The sequence below is a fragment of the Limulus polyphemus genome, unplaced genomic scaffold (assembly GCF_000517525.1).
Source record: "Limulus polyphemus unplaced genomic scaffold, Limulus_polyphemus-2.1.2 Scaffold4907, whole genome shotgun sequence".
NCBI lineage: Eukaryota > Metazoa > Arthropoda > Merostomata > Xiphosura > Limulidae > Limulus > Limulus polyphemus.
In genome coordinates this window covers 12,914-24,584 of record NW_013670517.1, presented here as the reverse complement: position 1 = coordinate 24,584, position 11,671 = coordinate 12,914, and the positions used below count along the sequence as shown (strand labels likewise).

The 11,671-nt window shown below is 34.9% G+C and overlaps 1 protein-coding gene across 1 annotated transcript in view; it reads left to right on the top strand.

Moving 5' to 3' along the window:
* Positions 1-6,348, top strand: part of LOC106471859 (secreted frizzled-related protein 5-like) — a 38,967-nt gene extending 32,619 nt beyond the window's left edge. The window contains exon 4 of the mRNA XM_013932483.2: positions 2,058-6,348. Within this exon, the coding sequence (XP_013787937.1) occupies positions 2,058-2,374 (317 nt within the window). The 3' untranslated portion in view covers positions 2,375-6,348. The remainder of the gene's footprint in view (positions 1-2,057) is intronic.
* Positions 6,349-11,671: the final 5,323 nt, after the last annotated feature.

Genomic DNA, 11,671 nt, shown 5'->3' with positions numbered 1-11,671 from the left:
GCGCTGAAGTATGAAAGATGAAGTACGAAACTATTAAAATGAATAAGTGGATTAGTTTCTGTAAATTACGACGTTTTTTAATCTACGCTAGCCCAATTTCGCCCAAAGCTACTTGAGGGCTATCTGTGCTAGCCGTTTCTAATTTTGAAGTAATAGATGAGAGGAAAGGCAGCTAGTCAACTCCACCCACCGCCAACGGTTAGGCTACTCGTTAACAACGAATAGTGGAATTGACCGTCACATTATGTCGTCCCCGCGCTGAAATGGGCGAGCACGTTCGGCAACGGGTTTCGAATCCGCCACTCTCATATTGCACTAAATTATGGCAGGCTGTTTTGTAGTATATTTGTACATACCTTCTAAAAAAAAAAAAAACCAAATTTATTACGATTACACATTTCTACATTTGAAAACAATAGCTCGAGGACGGAACATCATAGAAAATTGTAATAAATAATTTGTGAATAATAATATCCGAGGAGTTTCTCGGTGATTATGTAAGAGTCGTGGTGTTCAACAACAACAACAACAACAAAGTATTTCCTTCGTACGGGAGTATCTCTAACATTAGGATTATCAATCATATTCCGCGTACACGAATACCTTAAGTATTTGTAAGATTATCAACAAGATCCTTAAGAAAAAGAAAAGAAAACAGAAAAATTGTTATAATGATATTCAGAAATCTGTAGATAATCACATAAATTTACCATCGGATTCAATGAGCCAAGAACAACAGAAATACGAGCGACTGTCTGACGACAAAACTTACGCATCATGTTTAAAACCTTTTGTCCTGGGTAATTTTGCATACGATCAAAATTCTAGGTAACTACCTGTTTCCCCTAACAACGACCGACTAGTAGAATTCCAGTTTCATAACTTGTTCTTCTGGTTAAGACACTTTTTTTTTTATAGTTTTTCCATAAAACAAGTGTTGTCGGCCTTCTTTGAAATAATACAACTTACGAAACACTTGCGAGTTCTCATTTAGATGTGACAAATTGGATTTAATACGAAAAATTTGGTTTACGAGTAACTCGACCTCGGAGGTCGACGGGGGAAAAATAAATAAATGTGTATTTAATATTAATATCTACGAATGGCGTATGTTATCGTTAACTTGTGTCTAACAGCTGATAGTAGTTGCAACTGGCGTATGTTATCGTTAACTTGTGTCTAACAGCTGATAGTAGTTGCAACATTATAACTACATATTTCTACATTGTTTGTTTGTTTTGTAATTAAGCACAAAGCTACACAATGGGCTGTCTGTGCTCTGCCCACCACGGGTATCGAAACCTGGATTCTAGCGTTTTAAGTCCGCGGACATGCCGCTGTGCCACTGGCGGGGGTGGGTGGGTAATTCTACAATGAAAGCAATATTCTGTTTGAGGATGGAACGTCGTGGAAGTTTGGATAAATAACTTGGGATGATAATTTTCAGCAATGAGAGGTGGGTGGGATTTCTCAGTGATGATATTAAAATCGTGGTATTGAACACATCAAATGTACGGTTTCCTGGTTTCGGGAACGTCTTTAAAAAGTATGTTTCTCGTTGATAATATTTCATATTCCGCGTACACACGAATGCCTTAGGAATTTGGAAGATTACCAAAAAAGAATGAATAGGAACACGAACATGAATAGTTTAATCTCATTACTCGAATAAAGCGGTAAATAACTAGAACATAAATTAGTATTCAGAGCATATTGTAAACGTGTCTAAGGGCCCGGCATGGCCAGGTGGTTAGGGCGCTCGACTTGCAGTCTGCGGTCGCGGGTTCGAATCCCCGTCACACCAAACATGCTCGCCCTTTCAGCCGTGGGGGCGTTATAATGTGACTATTCGTTGGTAAAAGAGTAGCCCAAGAGTTGGCGGTGATGACTAGCTGCCTTCCCTCTAGTCTTACACTGCTACATTAGGGACGGCTAGCGCAGATAGCCCTCGTGTAGCTTTGCGCGAAATTCAAAAACAAACAAACGTGTCTAAATACGTGGAGTACGTCAAAATTTAGGCTAATTTCTAAAACGTGGCTTTTCCATCTCGTCTTTAGTGATCAAGACGAGAATTCGAAGAATAATAAACGACAAAATGAAGTGTAGAAGATCTCGAATCCTGAGTTTCAAAGAAGATTTGGTGGCCAGAGAGGAGTTGGCAGCCCCGACATTCGTGCACCCCAACATGACTGATTGTTGTGGAGAGATGTTGGACTCCATGAAAGACAAAAAGAATCGCGTTATAATAATGGGTGACAAAAGCGAGACCGGACTGAAAACAAACCTAGTAATACCTTGGGGAAATAACACGAGGTTGATTAAGCGTACGATGAGAGTAGCGAAAAAGAAGAAATGTCCGGAACAACTGAAATAAATGTGTTTGTGTGGTCTGAAAATAGTTTTTGGTTAATTCGAGAATTTTGTTAATTTTTTTTCCTTTTTTTTTTTTTTTGGTTAATTCGCGGAAACATTTTAAGTTGCCGGTTTCAAAATAACCAGCGATCTGAGTTGAGGAACTTGTATTGTGTCCCAAGCTATATCAATGATGCCGAGAAGAATTGTTTCAAAAATGGACACTAATACAAATCTATAATTAACTTTTAGACTAAATAATAAGTAAACTGAATTTAAATGGCTTCCAATTGGAATTGAGAAAACAAACGCTGCTAAGCCTAGATTTAGACTTTCAGTTAGAAAACGAAATTGTTAAAATATATTTCAATGTTAGCACTTGCTGAAACAGAACAAATTGAGTAATGAAGTTGCACAAGGCTGTATACGAGCTGTTCAAGTTGCACAAGGCTGTATACGAGCTGTTCTCCTTTCTTGGACGATTAATCATGAATTTTGTGTAGTGTATTCTTCCGCAGTATTCAGACTTAAATAGTAGTTCCTTTCGTTGTCGCTTCAGTTGAGTTGATGCTTCAGCCCTGATGCAGTTAACCCATTGTATGTTGTTTTTTTCCCCTTCATTTGCTAAAATATACAGGTTTCTACGTACTAGTTATATGGCCATCACATTGTTCACTGTATATTAAGTGTATTTGTAATAAAAAATACCGAGAGAGAGAGAGAGAGTAAATCGTGCTGCTGCTACCGACCGGCTGCTATTTATCGGTAAAATCTCCTTAATAGCATTGTCGGAAATCAAAATATGGTTTCTGGTGATTTTCATGGGTGGTTCAGTCACACAAGTATGAGAAAATAAGATTATATTTTTAATTGTGTTCGGTAAACGCTTCCAACGTTTTAAAGTTTGCAATCGTCTATGAACGATTCTGCAAGTGTTAATTTTTTTCTAAATTTTTGAGACCTTACGATTTCTTTCAGAGTTTACGTGTACTTCGCTATTTAGTGAAATAATTCAATTTTGGTTCTACAACAACGATGCTAAAACTGAGAATACAAAAGTACATAAAAAAAATATCCGAATTTTTCATATTTAAAAAGAAGAAAAATCTGTGGATCGGATGCTTTGTCCCCTAGCGGCGCTTTTGAAAACTGATCTTTTAACATTCAAGCTACTTCCCAGTAGCTTTTAGTATTGTAGATGTAGTTCGGATGTGACAGAAGCATGAAACTTTGCACAGACACCTTTTTAGGCTTATAAAAACCATATTATAAGGGGTGCCATATCCTACTAAAAATATAAGGAGAACCATAAAACCATTTGTATAAAATGATATATGTTCTACCAAAACTGTGTGATGTATTACTTTGATGTTTTTCAAATTCTGTTGACAATCAGAAGCAAGTTTTCTAAAACTAAATTACTTCTATATTTTACAAACTTAGAATATAAAATAATGGTGAGAAACTCGCCAAATTAAAATAGTTTTATTAGTAAATAAAACACGAAAACAACGTTTCGGGCAACATCTCTTTGTTAGGTTTCTAGTGAGAATTGAGCTGTTAATAGAAGGGTTAGGTTGAAAGAACACGTGGCTCGAGAACACGCGTATATTTTGACAGCTTTATTCCGAACAATGTGGTAAACACTCCCTAGATTAAGCATTATGTTTACATATTGACGAAGCTAACCTTTCTTTCACTAAAGCGTAACGAAACTGTCTCGTTGATAAACTCCTAATATAACTACAACTCTATCATTAATAAAGTCCTAAACCGGGAAAAACGTGCAACCAATGAAAATATGTAACAAAATATTCTCGTTAATAAAAATTCTAAGCAATGACAAACAAGTATCCAACATATAAATAATATGAATCTAATGTAAAAAAAAAAATTATCAAGTCCATTTTCCTTCAATGTGAATTAAATGTAGTCCATCTGCAGCCACATTTTAAAATGTTCCTTATAAGTGTTTGCTGCTCAAATGTTGAAGTACGCTTTTGGGGCTGGAGGCTTGTGGTCTTTCCCGGTAGATGGCTCTCTTTGAATGTTACAGGAATGTTGTGTTCAATGGAGAAATACAGACAGCTCAACCTTTCAATAGATATTTAAGCATATTAAAGTCATAATACAAAATTACCTGTCAGTAGATTGACATTTATACTAATGTAAATAACAGTAATATAAATTAGTAATATTAAAGACTACTGTTACCTTTAATGGAAGAATGTTTGTATTAGGGTTAAAACTTGTCACATTTTGCATAAACGCTTCTGTCTCAATTTATCGACATTCCCCACAAGGGTAGTCTTGAAGACAGGTGAATCTTTCTAAATGGAATATGGGTGAGTTCGCGTGGCTTTGCAGTGGAGATGAAGGCTTCTGTGATTGTTGCCTTCTTGTCTTTTTGAAAAACTGTGAAGTTGTGTTGAATCTGGTAAACGCATGGAAATTTGGTAAGGCTTATGGACTTTGGTTTACTCAGGTTTTCATAGATGGTGTTGATGTGTGTGTTTAAGTACTCACACTTGTTTTTCTGTGCCCAAGGCCATCCATAAATCTGTACTGGGACACAGAGTGCAGAGGTTGAAGAACTTCCACTACCACCAAAATAATGAGAATTCTACCTATATATTACGTGATGTTTCTTCTCTGGAGCATTTGGAATTCTGGAGTCAGCCTCTTCATGATCGCAATGAAGCCCATGCTGACTGGATCTTCTAGTTCCAACAGACCGACCTATAATGCAAAACTGAAGCTTATACGATGTTTACAAAACATATTTAGAGCCTCTTGGCTTCCCCCAAAAAGTGACACCCCATCCAGTATTGCTTTGTATTCTCTAGAAGATGCCTGTGCGAAGTTTCACCTGTTTCATAATTTTGAAAGAAATGTGACCTGAGCAAGTAGGTGTTGTTGCCAATGGAGTCTACACAACAAAACAAATGCACATTTTCTGTGGCAACCTTTAATTTCTAAATCATCTTTGTTATCAGCCATTTATTTTATGTAACCCTATATTTTGTTTTCATGAATTAATTCGTTGAAGAAACTGGTATTATGTCTTATTTAGTGCCTGCTTAATGAGAGCTATGTTACCTTGTATATAATGTGATGAAAATAGTTGAAGTGTTACAGTGAGTTATGTAAGTTGATAACTTGCCTGAACTTAAACAAACAAAAAAAAATCTTTGGGTTTGTAGGATAAGATAGTAATCTAATAATTTCTGTAAACAACCTACGTAGATTAGTGTGAATCCAGCTCCTTGCTGGTGGTTGTGATATTTGAATTACACCAATCCCCCTTACTAATTAACATAATTGTGAATTCCTAAAGTTAGTGAAGAGATTGAAGCTGAGAGAACCAGATTAAGTGTCCTCAAGAAATTGCAAAGTCCCCTAGTGAGAAAAATGACCTGTGCCTGCCCCACGATATTGAACAGTTTGTCATCTAGTAACCTGCTTGAGAAGGATCTGGCCTGTCAGAAAATGGGGCTCGGCTTTGTCCCAAAGTAGGGTTTAGACCTGTCGCAAACTGGAGCTCGGCCCTACCCCAAAATAGGGATTAGACCTGTTACAAAATGGTCTTAGCCTTGTTCAAAACTGGGTGTTAAACTTGCTACAAACTGGAACTTAGTTATGTCGCAAACCGGGGATAAGCCCTGTCCGAAACTGTGGTTTAGACTTGTCACAAAATGGGGCTCAGCCCTGTCCCAAATTGGGGCTTAGACTCGTCACAAACTGCTCTAGTTTCATCCATGTGTGCCATATATATAGGTAGATAGCAAATATGAACGCGATTAGTTTGTTTTGTATTTCCTATCCATTTTTTTCTGTATCGCACTTGTGCTTATTTGAACTTATTGTCGTCAACTTTAAAAAGTAAATAATTTTATATTAGCAATAGCTTTTGGTGTAATAATAATTCTGAGTTCCTTTGTGGTTAGAAAATCTACATGTAGCTTGCATGAGTAAATGATACAGTTATCAGAAAAATCTAGATTGTGTGGTGTGTTTTATTAATGATGTGAAAAAAGTAATTATTTACTTTAATATCGTTCTACAACTCCTGTATTTTTTCGTGTCTGCTAAACTCCAGAGTCACCAATTTCATAATAGTTTGAAAAACGAAACAGTTTTGCGTGCATAAATAGGTGAAACATCTTTAAACAAATTAGTTAATATATTCTTTAGAATAATCACAGATAGATGGCAGCACCATGATATTAATGGCGAGAAAGAACTCTTGCCCGTGTATCAAAAGTTTGTAAGCTAATATTAAATGTGCCAAGTTTCTTTTTGTTGTTTCACCAATTAAGAAAAAAAGGAAATTTATTTTTTTATTACAAATAAACTGAAACATATTATTATCGAGTCTTAAAAATAAATTATTATGGCTTGCAAATTGAGCTCTGCCCATATGATATGTTACACTATTTAGTGGCAATGAATTTCTTCATGATACTGTGCGTAGGTTTTTCCTCTTTTTTTTTTAAACTTTAGAACTATAAGCAAACGAAGTAATTATACATTTAATAAAAAGGAAAAGCTAAGACTGTAATAAGCTGTGACTTACTGGCACGTTGTGTATGAATGAAAATAATTGGAAACGTGTAACTTGCTGGATAATGTATATCTATTTATAATATTATTTTTCCTACCTGCATATTGGGAAAATTACAGTAAAACTTTTCTGGAATACTATGGACAGATTTTGGTGAATAAGTCACGATTAAAATTTTAGTGCTATTTGATACCAAAAATATGCAAATTTTCTTTGTCTCTTCCCTGACAATAAAAAAACAAACACCCTTCCAATTTTAGACTTTATTTAAAGTTGTTTCTTGTCAGCATTCCCGGTTATATATCGTTTTTAAAACGCTCCGTTTTGATGGGGTGAACTTGAAAAGTTTGGTGTTCCAACATTTCTGTGTCTAAAAAGCAACGAGGTTACTAACCTAACAAACATTTATTAGGCCTAAAAAGACATTTTTCATCTCGCTGAACTCTATCGGTGATACACAGCTATATTACTTATCCTGATTATGTTTGGTTTGTGTATCTCTCCTATTCCTGCGAGTTACCGGAGGTCATTTCATCAGCAGGGGGAAAGTGTTTGTAGTGGGTTTGTTGAACCGGAAAGAGAGAGAATGTGAACAGAAATATTTATTGGATCTCTCTCTCTCTCACCACTTCAGTGTGAGCCTCCTGTAAGCTAAAAGAAAAAGTTAAACCCTTATTTAAATAGACATCAAACGAAATCAACTTTCGCAAGTTTTCAAAACTGTTAAGTTTAAAAATCTCGAGAATTTAAAGCAAGCTAAGTTTAACACCTAGGAAGATTCGCCAACAGAAAAGACAGCTGTCTCTTTAGTGCAAGAAAACATGCTTAATGAACAATTACTGGATCTACTCCCATGTGCAGCTAAGGTAAGGAGAAGTTATGTTTCTTTCTTGAGCAACTTTATACTTCTAAACTGAACTGACAAAAATAGTCGAAAAATTTACACAGCTTATTCAAATGAATTACTGCGAAAAGACAATTTTCTTGGTCAGCACAGGTTTCTTAGTATTGTATTCATCTTTCAGACAATGAACAATCAACCTTACTACTACTAAGAAAATTCCTTGAAAGTGACACGAATTTTTACAAAAACCAAGTTGAATAATGATAGCCATAGAATCAATTTCTGTCAAGACGCTTCGTAGCTTCTCATCAATGAATCCTTTAACTCGTGGACAGTCTTTCTTTATCTCAACTCAGGTACATAGAGTTATAAGTTGAACTTTCATTTTAAGTTCAACTAATTTCTATTTTTTCCATTGTTTGGTTAGCCCTCTGGTTGTTTTCTGGAGCTTATCCTCATTCTATCATCTCATTGGTTTATTATCATCAGTTGATTCATCACAGTGTCGGCTATAATGTCCCCGTTTTCCATACTGATGGCAATTTTCCCTTACTTGCCATCCCTTGGGAGGGGCTTTTATTTCCTAGATAACTTTGTCTGTGGTTTAATTTATTCTTTCAAGTTGCAGCTGAAACATAGACTGTCCTGAGGTTTACTTCTTCCATTTTGAGCAAACGGTTGTCTAATTAATCTTTTGATTTCTTCTAAACTTCTATCGGAGATATTTGACGTTTCTGGCTAGTTGATCGAAAAAATACTATAATTCTTAAATCGCGTTTTTAGTAGTTTATCTGCAACTTAAACTTTCACCATCAAAGAAACAGTGCCCCCTCCCCCACTGGCACAGCGGTCTGTCTGCGGACTTACAACGCTACAAACCGGGTTTCGATACCTGTGGTGGGCAGATCACAGATAGCCCATTGTGTAGCTTTGTGCTTAACTTCAAACAAACAAAGAAACAGCTTCCTGTAATTTCCATAGTTTCGGCAAGTTAGGCTAACGTTTCGTCCTTCCTTTGCTTTAGAAACTTCCATCTGATGTGATACTCCAAATCTGTTTGATAAAGCAGACTAATACCTGATATTTATTACAGCTCTCAAATAGAAGATTGCTTAATTATGTAAATAATGGTACTTTTAAATGAGTAGCAAGATGAATAGGTTATTGTCATACTTCCATCCATTTACTTTGAAAAATCGTTTTTTGATTGGTCACTGTTGCTGAACTAGCCTGCTAAATTCCGTAACTTGATGGGGTAGTGATGTGACGAAGGATCTTCTGTTATAGGCTGTACAACATTAGAGGTAACGTTGCACGTAGCATGGTTAATGGTGTGAAGGTTTCAATTCTCGCGTGCACCTAGAGAAGAGTGAGGTTAGGTAGATCCTTGCCTTTTCCAGATCAGTTTCCACACGTTTTATTCTGATACTGATCATATTATAATTCTTCTGTACATTTTCTAATCTGTTCCTACTGAAATATATTTCTTATCACAATTCTTCTGTAAATTTTCTTTCGTGTTCTTATAAACTCTCTTACATTTCTGTATTTCTTCTTGGCTTTCCTTTAATATTCTGTCTTCCATTTTGATATTCCTTTGATTTTAACTTTCTGTCTATTTCTTCTTGTTCTCCTATTTTATCAATTCCATAATATTTTCGTTTTGAGCATGTTTCGAAACTTGATGGGGGTCTGTTGTTTTTGTTTCTTTAACCAAATTAATCCCACTTTTGACATATTTTATTGATGTCCATTGTTGGCCTTTAAAAAAATAATAATATAAATTTCACTTCACGTGCTAATAACAGAAATGTCTTAAACTTCAAATTTCAAACACTCTCCAATAAGCCTAACTTCACAAACAAACAGAAATTCCTCTTCTTGCTAGTTTCGCATCTAATTTGCTGACAGTAGTAATCTAAAGTCGTGTATTATTTATTCAAGAACGGAATCATTAATTAATGTTTTTTTTTAATTGTGTAGTATACAGAAGTAAATATGAATAAAACTTTTAAAATATGCTATTGTCTCGCTAGGTTTACCTAGCATCATCACGTGGCTAGCGTTGTCACAATATCATTGATGATATTGATATTATTACGTAATCAAACAACAATTTGATAGAAACCAACAATAGTTAAATAAGGAATAATAATAAGTATAGCATTACACTTGTATATTTCTTGATGTTAGGTATATATATTTTTGATAAAGAGAAGTCCTTTAAGTTAAGAAAATTTTAAATATATTTACTTAGCTCGCAAAGTGTTTTTTCGTTGACCAGGTTCTTTTCAATTATTTGATTAAAATAATTCAAAGTCTGTGATAAGAAATTGGTTTATTTCTTACTTGACATTTCATAGGGCTACTTTCACTTGTATATAGTTATAGGACTAAGTTCACAAACAACGTTTACATTTTCAACATAAATTTACTAACGCACAAATAACTTTACTTGTACAATTTAATGGCTAATTGATTAAGTAACTGAACATATGCGATAATTAACACTGATCCGAATACTTCACTAATTTCGCAATCACATTATGATCTGAAAATTGACTCAATATTTCACCTATTCTCGTTTCTAGATATTTCGTAATTTTTTTTCAGTCATAGCAGATATTCTAGGATTAATTTTATGAATTTATTTTATCTTAACTACATGCGCCCGCTACAAAAATCTAAATTAAAATATAGCCTACAGTTCTTATTTATTTGAAAAAAAAAATATTATTTAGATTCCCAAGTTTTCCTATAATTTATCCAACATCATTAACTAAACGAAATAGTTTATTTATGTGGCTCAAATTGTTTCCAACACTTCGAAGTAAAGATCCAGTTATCAAAACTATTTTTAAACTTCATTTCGGCTGAACAGCAAAGCAAATTTTTATTAACGTGTAGATTAAAAGCATTGACTACAACATTATGATAACAGAAACATGTTTAAAGTAACAGTTCGGTTGCTCCACCTCTGAGGTAACAAGACTGTGGCGCCACCTATGAAGTACATTCAAAGCAATTAAACTTTATTCTTTTGAAGCGTGTTTCATAAGCACCTATCCCCCCCAGTGGCACAGCGGCATGTCTGCGGACTTACAACGCTAGAATCCGGGTTTCGATACCCGTGGTGGGCAGAGCACAGATAGCCCATTGTGTAGCTTTGTGCTTAATTACAAACAAACAAACATAAGCACCTATAAACGTGTCTACGACAAGGAAATCTACCACAACTATTCTGTTAAACTTTGTCATGTATTACGAGGAAAGGCTATGCATAAATTTCAGGATGTTATTCGTGATATTTGAAAAAACACAAAGGAGAAAAAAGTAGATGTTTAAAGGAAGTGATAACCCGATCTTTTACAGGAGATAAAGCTCCTGCTTCTGTTCATGACATCATGTGTAGCTTATGATGCAGAACAAACACTCAATAGAATTAGTTTCCTTTTTGAAATTGAATGTTTTCAGGTTACTCAGAATAATAACTACGACATTTTTCATGTTTAAACTTAAATGTTTGCCAAGTTTTTTTTAGATTTAAGTTATAAGCCCAGAAACGTCCACACTAACAATCTTTATTCTAAGTTTTAAACAGTCTTAGCGTTTATTTTGCCGACTCTAAATGTTTTTGTCAGCTGGGCTTTTAACATAAGAATCAAGATGATACTAAAATGTTGCAAGGAACTTGTGGAAACCCATTTTGGCGCCATCTAGTAGGCGTATACTAAAGTTGTTGAAATTAATACTTTATTCATTTAAGCTAAAATTTAAATTTTTGAAAAGAGAGCGGAGGACTCAATATTTACTTATCTTATTAGATTACTCAGTCCTGCGATAGTTTTATTGTTAACACAGGCCTGCGATGGTTTTATTGTTAACACAGGCCTGCGATGGTTTTATTGTTA